This window comes from Camponotus vicinus, unplaced genomic scaffold, assembly GCF_025532165.1.
Source record: "Camponotus vicinus isolate PSW18456_S1 unplaced genomic scaffold, iyCamVici1.0 SCAF_8, whole genome shotgun sequence".
NCBI classification, from domain to species: Eukaryota; Metazoa; Arthropoda; class Insecta; order Hymenoptera; family Formicidae; genus Camponotus; species Camponotus vicinus.
This window is the reverse complement of record NW_028141980.1, coordinates 16,529,399-16,552,798: the sequence shown is the minus strand read 5'-3', so window position 1 is coordinate 16,552,798 and position 23,400 is coordinate 16,529,399. Positions and strand designations below refer to the sequence as shown.

General features: G+C 30.4%; 1 protein-coding gene across 2 annotated transcripts; it reads right to left on the bottom strand.

Moving 5' to 3' along the window:
- Positions 1-2,386: 2,386 nt before the first annotated feature.
- On the bottom strand, positions 2,387-22,941 carry Cad96ca (tyrosine kinase receptor Cad96Ca). Of its 2 annotated transcripts, XM_083107070.1 has the most exons (9): positions 22,683-22,941; positions 21,791-22,035; positions 6,982-7,232; positions 6,521-6,633; positions 4,872-5,283; positions 4,544-4,720; positions 3,964-4,314; positions 3,590-3,895; positions 2,387-3,271 (listed from the first exon to the last, which is right to left on the bottom strand). In XM_083107070.1, exons 2-9 carry the CDS (start codon positions 21,843-21,845, stop codon positions 3,035-3,037), a joined length of 1,902 nt encoding a protein of 633 aa, XP_082963196.1. In that variant the 5' UTR covers positions 21,846-22,035; positions 22,683-22,941; the 3' UTR covers positions 2,387-3,034. The 2 variants fall into 2 exon arrangements, with proteins under 2 accessions (XP_082963196.1, XP_082963195.1); XM_083107069.1 differs by having other exon boundaries at positions 21,791-22,941.
- Between the last annotated feature and the right edge of the window lie 459 nt (positions 22,942-23,400).

Here is a 23,400-nt window from a genome sequence, read left to right as displayed (position 1 = left end):
ACATCGCCATTTTAGAATATTAGTTTTTAGATATATACCATTTTATATATATGTATAATAAAATACATGCACAAATTAACGTATCCAAAATATTTTTATAATTTTTATTAATATGATATATTATATATACGCGAAATTATATATGAATGTTACATAAAATGTGTGAATACTTAAAAATTTAGAGACGAATCGAATGGGTACCCCTATATCAGTAAGATATTGATTAAAAGAAAAAAAATTATTAATTTAAACGTTATAAGAATAAGAATCTAGAGAATTAATCTGGAATTAATTATATATTTAAAATTATTTCATTTATTTTATTTTGCACACTATTCGAATTGAAATTTTTTAAATCTTGCTGTTATTGGGTTCGATTCGTCTCGCGCGCGCAAACGGTACCCCAAATTATTGTGTTCGCACATTTAACACAAACTCCAATGATGCATGTATTTTATTATTTATAAATATAATCGTTCGTAATCACATTTCTATAAAAAAAATCGTTATATCCATTTAATTTTCAATGAAGAAATATATTTCTTAGTAATGGAAGAACATGTTTTCTGACGTGCATATCAATTTCGTGAATTGAACATAATGACGAGGGATAATTGTCGTTGATTTATTACTGAAATCATTGCTATTGGGAAGAGTCCGGAAGATCCGGGATTCGTTCCCTCCTACAGTGAAGTTCCCGACGTTCAATGGATTACTTAACTTTTCTTCGCAGATTGATCTTGCGAAATCTGATGTAGAAACAAGAAGTTAATCGTTCTCCATTTTTAAGATCGCTCCTCTTTTTATCGGATATTACCGGTATGTCACTCGCGTATCTGCATTTGAATATTTTGAATATTATCGATTTATTTATTCGTCGTGTTTTATCGCGAATTTTGAATCGCGATTTATTTTATAAAAATTCGCAAATATATCGGTCGGTGAATTGTATATTCGCAAACATTACAGACCTCAAATGTTTTTCGAAACATCTTCGATTTTCTATATTTACGTGACAATAATTATATCGCGCTCGTGTCTATAGAGAGCTTCGATTATTATATTATGAAAATTATAGGTATTGCGATCAAATATTCCGCATATTATCGATTTATTTATTCGTCGAGTTTTCTCGTGAATTCGAATCGCTATTTATCTTGTAGAGATTCGTAAATGACAGTGAGTACTATATTCGTAAATATTACAGACATCAAATTGTCTGTCGAAATATCTTTACATTTATGTGATAATAATTATATCGCGCGCGATTATAATGTCTATTGAAGCTTCGATTATTATATTATAAAAATTATACATATCGCAATCGGATATTCCGAATATTATCGATTTATTTAATCTCGCGTTTTTTCGCGAATTTTAAATCGCAATTTATTTAATAATTTAATTGTTGATTTCGAAGTTTATTCTATCTTTTCATTTTGAATATTTCCTTTGATAATCTACACAAAATGCGCCAGTAATGCAAATACTTTCTTTTACAATCGAAGAAACGATCAATAATTTTATTCATGACTCTTTTGTTCACGATTATTTACGTTATATAAAACTTATTAAATTCTATTATTGCATATCTATTATTAATAATAAATGTCGCGTAATTAATCTTCGCTGATTAGTCTCGTCTGGACTATGTAAAAATTTTTATTAAATTTTATATTATACGTATATTTTGGACATTTTCGTGTAATAAATTATTCCATGTAATAAATTATTTTGTATTAAATTTTGAATTATATTTTATATTAAATTTGTATTATATTTTGTCATATATTTTGTAATATATATATTTGTAATGTAATTATTTTTATGTTAATTAATAATTTAATATGTTTATATTAGTATGTTTATATTAATATTTTTTATGTTAGTTAATTTAATTTGTAATTTATTTTGTAATGTGTTTTTTATGTAATTGCAAATTAATTGTAATTTACGTTGCATATATTATAATTATGTAATATATATTTTATATGTATATTATATTTTCTGTTTGGAAACTCTGTATTAAAAGAAAATAAAAATAAAATAAAAAAGAAAAAAAATTTTTTCTTCCTCGATGTTTCTCTACCTTAACGAAGGTATTTGCCAGGTGGGGAGGTTTGAGGTGAACTCGAATAATAAAGTAGTGGTGTGTGAAACGCTTCGTATATTATCGAATTCTTTTTCCAACCCGATCGTGACTAATATTGCAACATAATTCGGAGCAAAATTTTTATATAATCTAAAAGGATATTCTTTTTTATAAATTTGAGATTTTAAAAAATTGCAATTTATTAAATAATATATAACATAAGGAAATAAATAGCGTCCGTGTAATATTCCAGTGTAATATTTTAGTATATATAAAAGTCAGATTATGCATAAATCTATTTATTCTTACAAGAAGGAGAGGAATTATACAATAACTTACAATGTTTTAATTCGATACATATATACAAATTCATATCGATATGGATGAATAGTGATTAAAGTATTTATTTGTAAAAATTTTCCTTCGATTTAAACGTCCCGGGAGAAAAATTTCATTTATAATCAAATAAAGATATATATAATTATTATATTTTTATATTATTATAAATCACACATATATATTTATATTTGATTATACACATGAATTTTTTCCAGGAGTAATTTGCATCGCGTTGATGTCATGTAAGTTTAATGTATAAAATCGTGTCATATGTACACACGCGTGAGTATTTAACAAAACGATCAAACAGTCTTACAAGCGGAAATATTAAAATTCTATCTCAACTCATCCTTTGATGAAAGCAAACTTAAAGACACATCGTTACGAAATACAGTGTTACGTTTCGATCAATTACATAATAATATTTAATAATCGAATAAAAAACTTTTTAAATTATTCAATTTAATTTAATAATTTAATTTGAAATCTTTTACATAATTCATTATAATGCAATAGATCCGTTCAATTAAATAATAATAATAATTGCAAGAACGCATCATGTATTAGCAAAAATCCAAACAATGATCACAATCATCACAAACCTCACAATTTTTCTCCGCTGAGATTGAGTACATTGTAATACGAGTGATCTGGAAACCTATCGAGCTCGATATAGTCTGTTTCATCGAGCAGTAGACCTTCAGTTAAACTAACAAGTTCGGCAAAGGATGGTCTGCACGCTGGATCCTTGTCCCAGCAATAATACATGATGTTATAGAGCTCTCTTTTACAGTGCTCAGGCCTGTCCAATCTGTAACCCTCTTTAATCCTTCGCATCACCTGCAAAAATATAAGTATTTTAAAATATAAAACAAATGTGGTTGATCGTGATTTTTTAGTTATTATTTTAGAAATTATTTTAGTTAATTACATTTTATTTTTTTCTTTCTAATTATATGTTACCTTCAATCAGATTATTTAATGTTTCCTTACCTGGTTTTATTTTGTAGTATTAATTAAATTTTAGTCAATTAAATTTTTTAAATTTTACAAATACATAGCTTTCAGTTAATCTCAATTTAATTCAATTTATATAGAACTGCAATTGAAAATTTTCTCTAGAAAAATTTGTATAGATTACTTTATAAATATTCTTACTTCTGCGGCAGCTAGTCCGGGATATGGGGTCGATCCCAAAGTCACGATTTCCCAGATCAACACGCCAAAGCTCCAGATGTCGGATTTGACAGAGAATATATTGTCATACAGACTCTCGGGTGCCATCCACCTGATCGGAAGTCTGCCTTCGGATTTTCTCTCGTAAATCTGATTGGCTGCCACGTCCCTGGCAAAGCCAAAGTCCGCCACTTTGCACGCGCGATTCTCGTCGATCAGGATGTTCCTGGCGGCTAAGTCTCTGTGAATGATGCCTTTCGACGCCAGATACTCCATACCCTTGGCGATCTGTGTGCAAAAAATGGCAAAAGATTAATTGACCATAGGTTCAAAATACAGGACTCCCGATTGCTTACCTGATACACAAATCCAGTGAGATCTCTGGAGGTCAATCCTGCACCTCCGTGATTCCTTTCTTCTCTGGAGGCTCTGAGGAAGCTTTGAAGTTTACCACCACTTACGTATTCCAAGATGACGAACATGGGTTCGCGCTCGGTGCAACATCCCAAAAGTCGCACCACATTAGGATGAGGATCTAGATTCTTCATGACCCGCAATTCTTGCGCAAGGTCCAGCCGCTCACGTTCGGTAGCATTCTCCTTCAGAGTCTTCACCGCTACGATTGTGGCACCGGATTTACCGTCGATTTCTAGAGCCTCGCATTTCCATACTTGGCCGAAGCAACCCTCGCCAAGGATGTTGAAAACCTGAGAATAATTGATTAGTGAATTAAAATAGAATAAAAGGTAAAGAAATAATTATTTAATTTAATTAATCAAGTTATATGTTGCTTGAATTATTCAGAACTTATTTATATCTAATAAATTAGTATATTTAATTAGCCAGTCAATTGTTCTATTTGGGAGTTTAATAACACATTCAAGAATTAATTATCGAACGCGGGAATTAACGATGATCGAATATGGTGATCATTACTTTCAGTCTATGCCTGGGAAACTCCCATTTATCCTCCTGTTTATTCTGAATGCCTGCTTGAGATTCTTTCTCCCACGGTTGATAACGATTGCTACGAGCCTTTGGACCTCGCCACCTTTTCAGAATGAGAGAAGGGTCGTCGGATAGATTAGAGACACTAACTGACGCCTGTTCTTTCTGAAAATCGTCGAACACTATTTCAAGCACCCCAGTAGATCATTAAAAATCCTAATTAAACATTTTATGTATGAAGATTATTAGCATATTTTTTAAGACGGAAAAATTATCTTTTTTTTCTTTCTTTTCAGATATATTTTATTTCGCGTACCGTGTCCGCCTTGGATTTGCGGCTACCGCAGAATCTGTTCTTCACGGACCAGACGCCCATGCCGAGGCCCACGACGAGAGCACATCCGGCTACCACTGGTATCAGAGTCATCGCCATGTCCTGCGAAGGTGGCGCGGTGGAAGGTGCACGGGTGGGTGATTTCGAGCTCAATGCAGGACTCTCCACTTCGTTCACCTGGACGTCCTCTTCCGTGATGGTACCGTCGCTGACGTTGTTATCCTTGTTTTCCTTGAATTTCGTCTTCTCCAATTCGAGTTTCGTGGTTTCGAGATACTGCTTTGTCGGCAAAGGAGGTAAGGGTGAGGCGAAGTTTGGTAAATTTGGTAAAGTGAGGTAGGGCGATCCTATTCGACCGCCGGAACCGTGGTTTGGTGGGAATGGGAATGGTATCCTGTTAAAAATAAAACGGAAAGAATTCTTTTGAGATTAAATATAACAAATTTTTGATTGGAAAAGATATCGAATAAAATAGAAAGTTTCAAATTCAATAATAACATTACCATGTGCTTTTGAAACTTGTTGTTAGTGTTTTTAGTAACTTTTATTTAGTTTTCTTAATATTTTTCGTTTCTGAAAACTTGTTTCGTCAATTTTATGAAATCAGTATTCTGATACGTTTTACATAAGAAGCCGTAATTTTTCTGCAATATAAATACTTTTCTACAACTTTGTAATTTTTTTCGATGCGTCCCTGATATCGTTAACCAAGTGGAGCATGAATAATGAAACGAATCAGGTTGGGTTACACACGGTCGTGTTACCTTAAGGTCATGTATTGTTGCTTGTCATTTAAAATTTTTAAGGAAAAATGCCATTTTGTAAAACTCTCAATTTAATAGAATTTTCTCTCATCGAGATATATTAATATATTTTATATATTATATATTTCATTATATACATTTATTATATTTCATTATGTTTCATTAAGATTGCTATATTTTACATAAATTTAAATTAATTTCAAATTTGTAGAAAAAAAACAATTGTATAAATAATTAAATGTGTGTGAGTTTATACCAAATTAGAATATTTCGAACTAATTAGACATAACGTGCACTTTATTTCTCTCTTTCTTCCTCTCTTAATATTTAAATATTCATCGAAAACTCGAAAGAATTCCAAAGTAATAAATATAGGGGGGTTGCGAGATTTAATAAATATTCTGAATATATGTCACGAAAAGTTAACTCGAAAATGACGTATATTTTTATCATAAACACAGCATGATCGAAAGCCACCAGAAATTGCATTTTAAATAAGATCAATTTTATCTATAATTATATCATCTATAATTATATCATCGATATATATAAATTTAAAAAATAGTTATCATTTTGGGGAAAATGTTAAATATTATATATATTTCCTTTTATATATATTCCCTAATTATATATTTAAAAATCGAAAATTTTTTTACAAATTTAATTTCTAAGATTGATAATTTTACAAATTTAATTTCTAAAATTGATAAAATAAAATTGACATCTAAATCGATAATCCTGAAAATTTTGTTACATCTCTTCCAAAAGCTGGCATTTAAATATGTCAAACTTTTTATTGTTAGTTTTTTTTAATATGGACACACGCTATCGAAAATGCTACAAATGTATGTGTGCGTGAGCACGCACCTTGGGTTTCCCTGATCCGCTGCCGATGCGTTCATGATGTTGACGTAAACCTCGGTCTTCGCCGTGAGCTGACCGTCGGAAACGGTCACATAGAGGAACAGGTTCTGGCCTCCCTGGAAAGAGAAGAATGAGCAAAAAGCGTAATTCAAGCATCTCGACATTCGAACACCGTATATGTAGACAAGCTGCTTTCATCCAATATCGAAAACAACACATTATATGTAATACGATTTTTCCAATAAATTCGATTTATTCGATCCATCACATTCAACAATTTAGAATATTTATTTAATTAATCAGATATATTCTCTAACATTACGTTATTTATTAAAAAAATATTATTTTTTATATTTCTTCACCAAAATTATTTATTTTAAATATCCAAGATACACCTCTTTTTTTTAAAATGTATACTAAAAAAATTTCAATATAAAATATAATTTTTATAATATCAAACTCACTCTTCCTTTGAGAGTCTCGTTGAGAAAGACGGTGCCGGTGCTGTTGTCGATGTAAAAGGGCAACGGCGATGGTGGACTGTCGTCCCCATTGTAATTGTGCACAAGCGGTTCCAGACCAAAGGTCAGCGTGTCCTGCTCGTTGTCCTCGGCGCGAACCCTGGTCACGATGTTTCCTACGGGTTCGTTGTCCGGAAGCCTCCAGTTCCGATTCAGCCACATTGTGGGCGGTGTATTGTCACTGAACTGACTCCCTGAAGACGTAAAATACAGCTGGTTATTGCGGTTTGCGATTTTAAAATTTTGATATTTTAATTTCTGTACATTTTACAGGTAGAAGAATTTTGGAGAATTTTGAAACTGGATTTACCGGAGATTTTACAATTTGATATTTGCACATCTTTAAATATAATATTTTTTTATACACATGTATTTAATCTTCTTTATTTTTTTCTCGTTACTGTTTTAAGTTCTCTAAAAGATTGTCTAATAATTATAATAATATTTAACAATTTTAATTTTAATAATTATGTTAATTTAATAATTTTAATTTTAACAATTATATTAATATTAATAATTTTAATAATTATATTGATTTTAATTATATTAATAATTTTATTTTTTTAATGATTACAATGATTGCGATTTCCGACTGAGATATTAATTTAGAATTAAACAGAATAGACCGAGATTATTCAGTTCGTCGGTGATCAAATGGCTCCTCGTCACGGAAGGTTGACATCGCGACTGAAATCCCGTTCAAATCGGCTTCTATTCCTCGCAAGCGCGTTTCGAACGCGAACGCGGCGAGAGCTCGAGCTCTAATTAGCCGCGGGTTTACCGAACGATAATGAGAGAGAGCAGCGGGTGGAAATGTGCGTGTACCGAGAGATCGGCCTTGATATGCATTCCTTCCTGGATTTCGAGTTCATATCGCCAAGTAGACTGTGACCCTCCACGAGATTTCGTTCTGCACATTTTCGGCTGTATTTTTTTCTCATAAATGTATAAATTATTTCCTCGACAGATTATTCGCATATTATATATTTTCCTTTACCGAAATTAATCGTATTGCTTTAAAACATGATACGAGAAAAAAGAATTTAAATATGGTTGCATGGTCTGCAGATATCAAGACTAGTCTTGATTTTTGTCTTGTCTTGTTTTAAAATTCGAAACAAGATCAAGACAAGAATTTTAATTAATTGCCAAGACAATACCAAGACTAAGATTGTCAAGATTATTGGTCTCGTCAAGATTTTAAAAAAAAGCTAAAATATTTGTAAATTAATTGTTTGATTAATTTGTAAACAAGTCAATTAAAGAATATAAAGAATATAAATTTAAGCGATTAAAATCCGGAAGCGATTAAAATCCTAATATTCATGTACCACGCGAAAATAAAACCTCAAATATTAAATTTGTATATTAGATGAGAATAAAATCATTATATTATAAAAAATCTTATTTAATAAATAAAAATATTTATATTGACAAATTTAGAAACAATTAATATAATAGACAAAATAAACAATAGACAAAATAAACATATAAAATTTTATGCAATTATTTAACTACACATGACTTTGCGAACAGCACATGTATGCGGTTCTCTAATTGTATGCATGTATGTCTGCATCATTTTATGTATGAGAATTGCCTTTTCGTAAAGATAATGAAGATATATTATGTTTTGGGAAATAAACGTGCAAATGATATATATAAATAATTATCTTAAATTATATTGTAAAAATTATGTTAAATATTATTTTAAATAATTTATTTTAAAAATTAGATAAAAATTATTAATAAAAAGATGATACAAGACGAGAACTTTTTGTATAAAAATCCATTCAAAATCAACACAAGATTTAAATTTTCAAAAATTTCCAATACCAATATAATATTTTTACAAATGTCTTGAAACTTGAGAAAAACAAGATTTTTAATTAATTAACAAAACAATACCAGAATTAAGAGATTGTCAAGATTATTCTATTTCTCTTGTCAAGAATATTATACAACCTAAATTTAAAGGATTTCAAAATTATACAGTTTCCTCCATTCTCCATATCGCACAATTACCTAACTTTTGCGTTGTTTTAAGTATTATTTTACAAAGTACAGTTGCGTGAGAGAAACGAGTAACTGAACCTTTTGACGTTTCACAGCTGACTGCGCGTCCCCGACGAATAATCGTCATGTAATTTTACGGTAATTACATACCAACGATCCTTTTCTTACTAGGAATGATCAAACCAACGAGTTATGCTCGGAATAGAAAGTCCCGGGATGAAGAGCGAATTATGATACCAGCCGGCCGATCTGATATGGCGCGAAAGGCGCGCATACAGTGTACTAGAAATAGAAAGTGCATCGTGCAAACAAGAACGCGCTCGCGATTCGTTCAAAATTCAGATCTACTTCGGATTCGCGACTGAAATACACACACACACGGATTCTCTCCGGAGCAACAATTAACGGAATTTAATTTCACTCCGAGTGTTTTCCTTTCTCGCATGCCCCTTGCTTTCTTCTCGCGAAATATGATTGGCGTCTGTAATTTTGCTCGTCCCATCACGCGAGATCCGACCTTTCAGAATGTCCCAAGAATCTTATTAATATAAGGATTAAAATGAAACTTTACGTTTTTTAAAATTAAATCGAAGAAATTTATGAGACAAAACTTTAAATAAACAGAATATTTTTTTTAAATAAAACAGAATTAAAGAAGATTCGGAATCCATCGTTGCTAGGATTATTGCTTAAAACTCTTCTTGTGATGCATCCCAAACTTCGCAATGTGAGAAAGAAAGAGATTACAATTAAATGACTGTTTTCGATGTAATAACCGTTCTCAAGTGAATGAGCTTCTGTTGGGAAGTGTTTTCGCGAAGAGCGACGTAAGCGTGACGATCTTCATAATGGCACAGCCGGCTTCATTTCGCACTCTTCTCACCCTTTACCCATCGTCGTAATCGTGGCGATTATTCATGAGAATATAGCGCACATAGTAACTGTAGTCTCACGGTGCAGTGACTTCGATACCGCTATAATGCGTTTGAGATGAAGACGGGCGCGCATTGTAAGGCGTATTCGTATCAATGTCAATCGTGTCACGTTCGGATGAAAATAAAAATTCCATCGACCGCTCGTGAATAAGCGTTTATTAACAAGATGACGTGGAATAGTACCGTAAAACTGCGGTCACATTGTTGCAGAATGACTAATTTCTTGATACAGTTCATTCCTTTATTTAATCGAATATTCATGCAATGCTAAAAGGCAATTAAAAGTGGAAAATGCTGCGATGTAAATAAAAGATCGTAATTAATAAGTTTGATATAATTAGCAATTAGATTTATAATTAGCAAATCTTGCAAAAATTTTCTTTGCTTTTCATGAATTTATAATGATAAATTGTTTTTTCCGATAAATTTGAAGTCGATTTTTATATTGATATAAAATAATTCATCGTTCAATTTATTTTAAATAAACTTTATTTTGATAGAATTTGCAATTCATTAGCAAATGTCGCAAAATTTTCTTTATTTTTCAATAATGAAATTTATAAAAACGAATTATCTATTCTGACAAATTTCAAGTCGATTTTTATATTGATATATAGGATCATTCGTTAAATTTATTTTAAATCAACGTTATTCCGATAGGATTTTTAAATTTCTATAAATTTTACTTTGATGGAATTTGTAAATTATTAGCAAATCTCGTACAAAATTTTCTTTATTTTTCAATCATAAATTTATAATAACGAATTATCTCTTTTAAAGTCTATTTTCATATTTTTGATATAAGATTTACCGTTAAATTTATTTTAAATCAACTTTACTCTAATTGATAGAATTTATAAATTATTAACAAATCTCGTAAAATTTTTTTTATTTTTTAATCATTGTAAGAAGTTGCGGTATAAAAATAATTTTCTGCGCAATATTTTCAGAAGGAGAGAGTGAAAAAATATTTAGAAAATATATTATTAAAATTACGATGTCGAACGGAAAGAAAAAAAGAAAAGGATATAATTATAATTATAAAGAAATGTAATTAATAAAATATAAATAAAAAAAATCTATAAATAAAATCTACAAAATTTACAAAACCTATAAAATCTATAAATTTATAAATAAAAAAATCTATGCATAATTATAAAAAAGGGAGAAAAGTATGCGAGATTACATAAAGGGCACTCTCCAATACAAGCGATCACAATTACGATTGGGACTTTCCCAAATTGTCCGACAGCAGGTTTCCCTACGGGTCGTTATCCTTCGGATATATGCGGTGACGTGTCTAAGACGGATGCGGTTCCCGGACTTTCTCGGAAAACGTTTCGTCGGCGACGTTTTCTACTTTTAACGTTTGACGATCGACGAGGACGAAAGGGTGCCGCAGAGGTTACGAAAGATCCCCTTGCGAGGAGAAGAGTGTGGTCAGTCCGGCGATGCGTCCCACGAAGCAACACGGAGAAAGTGGGACGATGAAAGTGCGATCGAACACGGCTCGTCTTGTCCATTTGCGTGTCCGCGCGAACATATATGTATGTGTATGCTCGTCGAGAGAAGAATCAGAGAATCCTTTTCACCGATATCGTATCGAATGATAAGCGATGCGTCCGTTGGAATTGTGAGTATCTTGAATGATCGAAAAAGTCATTCGATGAATAGATGCGATTTTAATGATCGACAGTTAACGTTGGTACCCCATCAACTTGCGGTTACTGTTATTCCATCAATATTGACGTATTACATTAACGCGATATTGACAGATAGCGTTAACGGAATACCAATACTGCCTCGTTGATGTAAACCATGGCACTGTCCCTTGGACATTGAAATCTTGGTGCGCTGGAATTACCGGCTGCGAGTTGTCCTACTTCGAGAATGACCGATTAAAGGAAACTCCACTGTGTTCTCCCCGCGGGGATGAGGGGGATTTGCTCTCTCGAAAGAGGCAGGTGGAGTCTCTCAGGCCTTTCACAATGATCCTTGAGCGATTATCTTGAAAAAAATGGAATGGAAAGTACTTTGCTTCTACAAAATTTAACGTAATTAAAATGCTAAAGAACAAAGAATCAATATTAAATTGTTAAAAAAATTAATTAAAATAAATTCCATGCGTTATCGGAGAATTTATAAAAATCAGGTGAAATATACATATATAAATTTGTGAAAAATCTGATTAAAATTCTGAAGGAAGATTTCTAATTAGATTATACCAATTGGTTTAATTTCGAAGGAACATTTGTATATAATTATATTTGTATAATTGATTTAATTCTGAAGGAAGATTTGTAATTAAATTGTACCGATTGGTTTAATTACTTTCTAGAGAAACTCCACTTTAATTAAAGAGAAACTTACCCCATCACTAGGGTAAAAGCATAAAGTATGAAGGAAGCAATTTCAAAATTTTCACAATTTTTCTTTCAGAATTTTCCTTTTGTAAGATGGAAAAATGACTCCTTTTAATGCATATATTTTTTATTTAAAATAGAGATCGACATATCTTAAAATCCTAAGAAAAGGACTCATTCTTTACAATTCGAAAATTCATTACCATCGAGGTGACAAAAACTTCGAATGAGATTCTAGGCAGAAAAGTAGATAGAATTTCAATCTCCTTTCACAATGATCCTTGAGAACAAGTCAATATAATTATTCTTTGTGTAAGGCGAGATAAAAAGTGTCTCGTTTCTGCAAGAGCGATTTTAATTTGAAATATCAACCGTACGGTTAATTTTGCGGAAAGAATTACAGTTAATTCGGATTAAAAAAAAAGATTGTTATTTTAGAATAAGGGAATCATGAAATTTACAGATAAGAGATTATCATATAACACAATTGTCATTGACAATGAAAAAAACGCCATCAAAGATGACATAAGAGAAGACGTCATCTTTTTGTCCATGACGTTAGCCTAGTACCAAACGTTTAATATGTGTATCAAATAGGAAATAACTAATAAATTGGCTTGTAATTGGTCATTGGTTGATCAACTCAAATATGCCACGTGATGCGAACATCAAATGATCGATGTAAAGTAAGTCTTAATATGCCTTTTTTGCATGTTTTATTTTTTTCTATTTTTCGAACGAAAATTCTGGGAAACCAAAAAATTCACTTTGATAAACGACAGAGCTTGTAAAATTTATTTTTTCATTACTTATTTTCTATCGTATGGTTAACATCATTTCTACTGTTCATTTCTATCAGAACCCACTAGTCTTCAAGTTATTCATTTAACGTAATTAACTGTTTCTGAAGATTTTTTAAATGTCAAATTCAAGAAATCGATTCTTATTGACTGCAATCTTAAGAGAATAGGTCATTTTGCGTGGCTAATTTTAGCATGTTCGAGCTACTCGATGTATTAAAGATTTCTGATGGCACTTCAATAAATCACCGTGCGTTCAATAATCGACGCTGCGAGAGTAGAACATTTAGTTAAACCGCGAAATGTTAAAGCTCGTCTCTCTTCGAGACGAATAGAACAACATCGGGAACATCGCCGATGGCAGGCGGTAGCACTCATCGCTAGAGCTGTCGTTAATGGCTAGAAAGTCCAAGCCCGTGATTTATGCTCCGAGAGCTCGTTTTCTCTCGCGAGAGCTCTCGCTTCGGCACAGACAGGTGTATCGGACGGGTGAAGCTCAGAAATTGATCGGCCGATCGTTGATCGGCAAATTAGCTCAACGGACTCGTAATTATTTGCCATCGTCAATCAGCGCCAATGTATCGATTCAACGCCCATATATCACCGATAAATTGCCATCATCATTATACGCTGAGGCGTATCCTTTCGGCGGATGCTGTTACACGATTTAGATAGAAAATCATAGACGATGATCGTAGAAATTAATGATTTATTAATTATTTGGTTTAGAAGTAAATAATTTAATTAATTATTTTTAAAATTTTGAAAAATACGCTTTTATTTATTTTATACAAGGATAAAAGGATTTTTTCCAAAATACTATGAGAGGGCAGGTGCAGTTTTTGAGTGACTCACGGCGAATGGTGCAGCGATAAAATAATGCGAGACGTGCAACAGGATCTGAAAGTGAACCACTCGATTTCCGTCGTTGATCGCGATGGATTGCAAAGTCGAGTCGGCGATGTTTTCTCATTATATCCAGGCGCGCTCTTTCCTTCTTGCCTTTCAAATACTTTAGATCCGTTCCAAGAACGATCGTTCAGACAGTTCTTGAAGTCGATTTATCATCAATCTCAGAAGTGCTCTTTAATGATATTCTCTTATTAATTACTTCTTATATATATTTTTTTAGAGAAATATATTTTATTATAATTATTATTAAAAATTGAAAAAAATATAATAAATAAAAAATAAAATAAAATATTTTTTTAAATAAAATATAATGTATAAATATAATTTTATAAGAAAATAAGCCTCGTTTTTTTTAAAGCTTTTTTCAAAGTTTTTTTCAGATATATAACGTCTTTATATTTTGATTATTGCAAGTTAATATCCATAATAAATTCTCCAAAACAAATCAAAATTGCATTTGAATAAATTGTCTTTATTATAATCTTTATTTATCTTTATCCACAAACCCAATTTGTAACTTTTAAAAATGTACTTTAGTAATTTTTTTAATATAATAAAAAAACTGAAGTTTTTATATTTTCAATTTTTTTTTTAATTTTAACGGATTGATAAGATTTTTGTGATTAAAATAATTTAAACATAACATAATTAAGATAATTTTTAGTTAGATGTATAATAAAAATTTTTATGACATATTTTTAATTGAAAATTATCCAAATTATCATCATCGTCGTATTTGTTGTAAAAATTTCATTAATTCATTAAAATTACTTTCAAAAAGAGATAAACCAAAAAATATAAGAATTTTTTCCTGGATGAAAAAAAATTAAAATAGACAACAATTAAGAAATAGAAAAGAAATTTAAAAAAACAATATTTTAGAAAAAAAATAATTTTTTTACATTTCTTAAACTAGAAAGGAATTAAATAAAAACCTAATCATCAGTTACTATACTTAATTTTTTACCATCAACTTTTTTTCTATATATCTGTTTCAAAGAAATATATTTTATTATAATTATTACTAAAGTAAAAGTAAAAAGAAATAAAATGATAAAAATCTGATTACTAGTTACTACCAACCACTCTGCCATCAATTTTCTGTAAAAGTATGTATACAGAAACGAAAGTTACAGATCAAAGATTTCGGAAAGTACGCAACCAAGGTCATGACGTCATTGGGACACGCATATTTCCGGATACTGTAGGTGCTGAAAGAGGCCGTGCATCTCTTTTTGTTCCCGTCATCTCGGCCGCGTGGAACCGAGAGTCGAATCGAAGCAACCCGAAGGAACTTTCACTTCACATGGTGAGGTCATCGTCGGTCCTTAAATATTCTTCGGCGTGACGCTTCACTTTCATGCGCGACCGACGCCTTTGAGAGTCGAAAAATCGAGCGAGTCGCGTTTTAACGATCTTTACGTAATACTCTCGAGAAGATTCGAGACTTCTCCTCCTCAGGATTATCACGAAATAAGAGAAACAGAATCCATGATTTAATCTTAAAGACGGAAACTATCTGGTTCTAGAGTGAAGAGTCCTCGATCGTCTCGCAGTTTATTTTCCTCGAACATGATTAAGAAATTTAAAGTAATTAAGAGAATATTTCCATTTAAAATTTGTTTAAATAAGTAACGTAAAAATTGGTCGACTGAAAAGTACTTGATAAAATATCAATCTGTCATAATTTTTCTACTCGATTTGGACATTTTATATTTTTCTTTTTATCATGACTCTGAAAAGTCTAAAAACATTGTACAATCTCACATCTCGCAATTTATTTTTCTCGAATATGATTAAGAAATTTAAGGTAATTTTTTAAGAGAATATTTCCATTTAAAATTTGTTTAAATAAATAACGTAAAAATTGGTCGGCTAAAAAGTGCTTGATAAATCTGTTATAATTTTTCTACTCGATTTGGACATTTTATATTTTTCTTTTTATCATGACTGAAATTCTGAAAACACTGTCCAATCGCACGCAGTTTAATTGCAATCTTAGCTAAAAATAGAGGCTGACAGGTTATGCAAATTCCTGTGTTAACATCAACAATTCATTTATGCAAATAATTATTACAATGGCCATTGCATAAAATTTTTATTAATTCTATTCGATACACCAGTTTTTAAGAAAATTCTTGTAAAAAGAATTATTAGAAGACTAGTCATTCTTTGTTCAATTAGATCATAAAATGTCTTTGCAATTTGCGATAAATAAATATCTCAATTAAAAGTCAGACATATTTTTTATAGCATATTCTTTTATAAATTTAAAAATCGACTTCTTCTTAATCAAAATCTCATTTTCTGCCAACTGCTCGATAATCATTAAATTATAAAATTAAAAATTCGATTCTAAACTATTTAGGTTTTAAACTTAAAGAAATAATTATATTATACCGACATGTTCTGTATTTGTTATCGAGATAATCGCGATGAGAATGAAATGAGTGTTGCTTACAACACTCGTCGTTTATGACACAAGCGGATTTTTAATACAATCGTCGATATAAGTGCACGAACGAACGCAATAGTGTCGAAGAACTTGTTTAGGACTTGTTTATCTGGTGAAAAGAATTGCTCGCATGAGACAGTATTATGACCGCATAATAATATGCTGCATTTGCATCCGCTTTGATAAAGAAATTTTTGTGTGTGCATTGAACCAGAATTATTAAAAACGTATTTACGCTCGAATAAGTCTGTACATTAAAAAATAATGTTATAAATCTAACAATTAAAAAATAATGTTATCGATATAATATTCAATTATTATTATTTAATATATAATATTCAAGAAAAATTTCAATCAAAATGTAATAAAATTTATTAACTTATTTATTAATTTTTATCAAATTTATTAACTTATTTATTAATTTTTTTTAATTTGAATTTTTCATCTATAGATAAATTCTACCTTATCTATATTGATTTTATTATCTACAATTTATATTTATATATTATAATTTTATATTTTTTCATTGGATTCAAGTTTTTGCTTTTGAATGCATGTTTATGCTATTTTGTAGGATTAATCAGAATTTTTAACGAAAAAAAACTTGTTCTTCACTGCAATCAGAATTGCAGAAAAGCTAGACCTGAAAAGCACAAACAAATCTTATAAATATAAATTTATTAACAATTTTTTTTAATTCGAATTTTTCATCTACAGATAAATTCTACCTTATGTATATTGATTTTATTATCTACGATTTATATTTATATATTATAATTTTATATTTTTTCACTGGGGACTCAAGTGTTTGCTTCGAATGCATGCTTATATTATTTTGTATTAAGACTAATCGAGTTGTTTCGAAAAAACTTGTTCTCCATGAAAATCAAAATGCAATCAAAATTGCAGAAAAGCTAGATGTAAAAAAATATATCGTGACCAATAAATCGCAATATATTCATGCGCGTGCGAAGAATAACATGAAGACCGCGCTATTTGCGAGAAATTCTACGAGTCAGTGGAAACGCGTTTGGTTCTTCCATCGTCGACATGGTCGACGAGTCTTGGTGTCAGGGAAGGTTAGGTATGGGTTCTTGCTCGATGTCTGGTGACCCGATTTGTACGACTGTCTCTGAGCTTGGACGTTGTTAATACTCTCGCGAAAAGTATCGGATCCGATAATTTCATACAAACATCACTTACTTCCATTTCTCTTCTTCTTCTTTGAACTATGACTTATTTTTTTATTTACAGTTTAATAATTTATTTAATTCTTTTTAATTGGCTATTGATGTATTTGACTATTTGTTAAAGATTATAAGTAGTAATTGCGGCAATTATTATTTTTTCATGAAAGATCACGTATTAAATGCAAGATAAGCAAAACTCATATTCAATATTTTTCATCAAAATCTCTCAAAAAATCTCTAAAATAATTCACGCAACTTATTCAAAATTTATGCATGTGAAAAGTCTTTTAAACTTTCATAAAAAAATCTTAAAAAATGAAAAATATATATATTCTCCCTCTATATCTCTTCTAATTATATCAATGAATATTACATATAAATAAAATATATTTATACATACATATATTACCCCCTCTAAAATTAAAAAAAAAATTTTAATTATTTTAATTATAATTATTTTATTTGGATGTTAATTTATTTACTTGCATTTAAGAAATATTATTAGTCGATTAATCAAAGAGTTCGATCAATCGTACTTATATGTTACTTCTCGAGCCGTTTCAAATACGGACATTCGCCTTTGCCTTTGAAAAGGATTAAACCAAGGCGAACTCTTATTGTGAAGTCAGTTGACCGTCAGTTTTTGTCGAGTGTCTGCGTCCCGGTTATGCGACCGCCAGGTGCAACATATATTAATACCTGTGTCTCACGAGTTTGCGATCGTGTCACTGCTTTATCGTGCTGAGAAAAAAGTTTGTCCTCGCACATTTGCACGTATTTCCCTCGACTTTCCTAGTACCGTTTTACTCTTTCACGAATACTATTGTGGGATATCATAAAGAAATTCAATTCGCTCTATCTTCGAAATTAAAAACAATGCAAGAAGAGAAATATACATATATTCTTACAACAATACTGTGTGTGTTTATTTAAAATAAATTATCTCTTTGTCTAAGAAAATTAAATCATGATAAAAAAACTAGATTTATTATATAGTATCACCTACTAAGAATGCAAAGAGAAGGTTTATGCGAGGCCAATACCAGTATTTCTGGCATGCGTAGATTGTGTCCGTCTTTATTTTTCCGGTGGCTACCGCTGTACACACTATGCGTGTGTGGCAAGAACTGTTACTGTTCTGCTGTACGAACTTTCGAATGATATTGAAATATTCAAGCCGCGTAGCTTCAAAAATTCCGACCAGTGCTAAAATCAAAATAGATCAATTTTTAAAACATTAATATTAAAAGGGTATTTCATAAAGTACAAATATTTCGCGATAATTTTATGGTACAAGAGAATTTAAGGAACTAAATATTCTAAATAAATTAGAAATTAATCAATATAAAAAAGTAAAATTAAAACTAGAAAAGAAAAATTAATTTAGAAAATTATATGTATTTGTAAAGTGCTACATTTTATCGAGAAAGATGGCTGAATCATTAATGATTGCCCTCAACGTGAAAGAAGAGCTCCTGTCGAAGTAGCTGTAATTATTCGCAAAACCACATGCTTCCTGGCTGCAGTTAATTATTCTTCGAAGGATTAATCATATCAAACGTGATGCATGTACATGCGATCGACTAGATGCAACACATATTTATGCGTGATTTCAAACTCAAAAATGCATCTTATTTATCCTATATTATCCGGTATGTATATCGTTTATTCCCAGTAGAATATAAAATAAATTGTGTAAATATATATATTTACACACATATATTTTTAATACATATAAATAAGAATAATGGCAATTTCTTTTCTTCTAAAAATATAAAGTATCTCTTACAAAAATATCGTTTCACGAAATAATTTCTACTATCTGCTTTAATAAATAATCGATAAGATATTGCAATTTACTTTATCAGACTTTGATTTATTTAAAATGGTAATAAGATTCATCTTATAAGACGCACTGCCAGGAATTAAGTTGCAATTACGAGATTCAATTGCAACTATTTGCTCACTCGACTAATTAAAATCTTTAGCGTTCAAGCGATTGTCGGTATGTTCGTTTACATGCAAAACATCCGTCATCCTCCTTTTCTTGTTGCATTCTTCGCTCGAACATACATTCTCGTAATCGTGTCGCAACTGTTACCGCGTGCACGAATGATCGGTTGCTCTCTGGGTTTCTTCGGCAATTATCTGAGTTGTGGAAGAGGCATTTGACAAAAGACCGACTTTGAAAGGCCTTTGCAAGACTTTCTTAAGATATTATGGACTTTCTACTTGCTCAAAGAGAGTCCTGACCACTTGCTATCGAGAACGGTCATGAATATTGACATATATGTATAAATGACATCTTAGGGATTGACCGACAGGACAATATTTGATATTTCACATATTAAATTTGTTCATATTTATAACCTTGATATCATGTTAATAAAAAATTAATTTTTAAAAACTTATAATACACTGTTAACCATTAAAATTTATGTACGTATAATGTTGCAATTTTTTAATGGCCAGCAATATATAACAGAAATTATTTTCAAAAAAAGCAAGGGGATATATTTAATTGTTACTAATATTTTATTATTGTTTAATGTATTTTTATACATTTATGTAAATTTAGAATAAAAATTTATAATAATTTAAATATTTATCATATGCTTATATTTTAGAAAAACATTATCAATGATATCAATAATAAGTCAAATGTTTAATTATAAACGAATATAATTGTTATATATATATTTTATTATTAATAAATAGTTTATTTAAAAATTTTATATATATATATATATATATATATATATATATAATATAAGGCCTTTATGAAACGATTTTTAATATTTATATTTGAAATTTCTTATGAATATTTACAAAAAACTGAAATTATAACAAATAAGTTACTGTGTAAAGTCTTGATGAAACTATTGTTGCAAAAAAAGTTTTGTTTTAGCAAAGTAACTTTTATTATAGCATACATATAGTCGATTTGTAGAGAAAGGAATCATTGTGGAATATGTAAGATCTGTACCGAACGTAATTCTACAATTACGCATTTCGAATAGTCGCTATTTTGTACAATAACAAAAAATATCTTTATCTTTCTCTTTCTGATAAAGATACATCGCTTGTTTAAATAATGCACTAATGATTGCTCTAATATCTTTATACATGCGAATGCATATGGCTTTCTCTGCGATATATTAGAAAAAAATATATAAAAAGTATATGTATAATTCATCTCAGATATATTTCTTCTCTCAAAAAAAACCGCAATGTTATACAATTATATTTAGAAAAAAACATATAGTTAAGCAATAATTTCAAAATTATCTCGTTTGAAATATATTGTAAACATTCTAGCTTCAGAATTTATATTGCATCATCATAAAAAAAATAGTTTATAAATTCCACGAATATTTTTCATGTTGGAAGCTGTGGATATTCTTGGCGACATATCTTCGATTTCATGGAATACTTGTGAAAGATTCTTGGCTTTTTGAATCTCTGATTTCCCAACAGCTGCTTTAGAAATTTCTTACTATCCTCTGATTTCTTAGAGATTATAGAGCGTTGCATATTTCACGGAGATATTTACTACAATGTTCCTAGAACTAGTATTTTTTTATACATTCTTTATATTTATTAATTGAGTCTATTAATTAAAATTATCACATACAATAGAGATTTAATTTTTTTTAATTTATTTCAAAATTAGATCTCTTTTGCTTCGAGATTCTCAGAGATTTTCGCAGCATTTCTAAAACATTTCGCAGAAATATTTATATACTGAGAAAAAAAATCATTGATTATCATTTTTTATTTAAATACTTAAATATTTCAATTCAAGGAATGATAAGTAACTAAATGCATTTAGTCAAGTTAATGATTTTTTTTCTCAGCAATATTTACTGTAATGTTCCAGGACTAATATTTTTTATGTATTTTTTGTACATTTTTTATTTATTAATTGAGTCTACTAATTAAAATAATCACACAATATAGATTTAATTTTTTTAAATTTAATTCTACACAAACAATATCAAGATCATTCAATTCTAAAACAATATACAAATATATTTCTCTTTGCTCCGGTGCGTACGACAAGAACTCGCATTGAACTTACCAGCGCTCATCCAGAGGCACAGCGTCGCCGCCACGACAGGCAACCAGACCGACATCGCGCTACATCGATGATCCACGACGATGATGATCTGCGAGAAATCCCATTCGACACGTCTCGATATTCACACACAAAGATCACTCTCAAATATTTAGGAGATACACTTGTTTAATCGACACACCATCCATCCAATCTCTACATATAACTCCGCATTAAAGGAAATGATGATAGATTTCCCAAAGATGGTACTGTGAGAAGAGAAAGAAATCCAATTCAATATTCTAGGCTCGCAATATCGAGCGCAGATGATTAGTCAGCGTTGATTATTGCTGATAAAATCAATGGCTATCCTTGCGTTACGTACATCATCGTTTTTATCGCTATGTATATTATTTATCTATTTATGCCATGATTCCTCTCATCAACCAAGCAAATTCGCTCTAGTTCTGTTTTCTCCCTGTGCATTTTTTTCTACCTGTCAATTTTTTTGACATATATCACTGCGCTTTCACTAGTGAACGAGTTATAAGTATATTTCTTGATATCGACCGATATCCATTCGATCGTAGAGTTTAGTTAAAAAATAAAAGCGAAAATGTTACTCGAGTTCTCGACATATCGCGTACACTGACATACAGCTCTCTCGTCAAATCAACGATCGTCGCTACTTTCTCTAGGTTCTTGAACAGCTATTTATCATTTCACAGTTAATTATTTCTCAATATCGAAATGTAACACAATATATTTTAATAGTAACAATCTTATAATGACAATTTCATAATTAAAATTAACCGATTATTATATTTCAATATTAACAATATCACATTTATCATCAGCAATTAATTTTTCTGGATACTGGTGTTGATTTGATTATTGGTATATCAAGTTTTCTCACGACTCTCTCATCCGGCTGGAGCCCGCCGCGGTGCCCAAAGACACCGTGGTCCCAGGGTCCTCTTCAAGATCGTAATAGCTAGTATAATTCTTAGAGAGAGATCCTACACTGGTTTCTGAACACGCGTACGCGTACTCTTTCGATTTTTGGACGACGAATTTTTGCGCACTAAAGTTTGCACATCCTCGAAATGTCAGAGGACCCAAAGAGACGGATCCGACAACGACTGGTGAACGGAGCACCGAAGACTGGGAGGCCGCGACGTCGCGACCTGTTCCTCGACCGCGCTCGACGAACTGGTACAGTGATGTATATCAATATAGGCCTTTCCTGGGCCCATGATAGAGAAAAAAATTTGAGGTATTTGGAACTTTTAAAGAAATTACAAAAATAGAAAAAAAATTCGCCGTATTAAAAATCGAGTTTCATATATATCACTTTCTTATTATTATTGCGATGTGTCGAGAAAAAACGAAGCTTGAAAAATCGTTCTCAAAGATTAAATCGAGAGAAATACATTAGAAAAATAAATTTCTCATTTTTATAGAATAAAATTTTTTATGTAGAAATATATACAATTATAACTAATATAATTATACGTATAATATAATTATAATTATACACCTCATATAAAATTTTTATATTTTTAATATTTTTATGTTTTAAATATGTGTATAATTGTTCTGATTATCTATATTTTATGATAATTATTTAATTA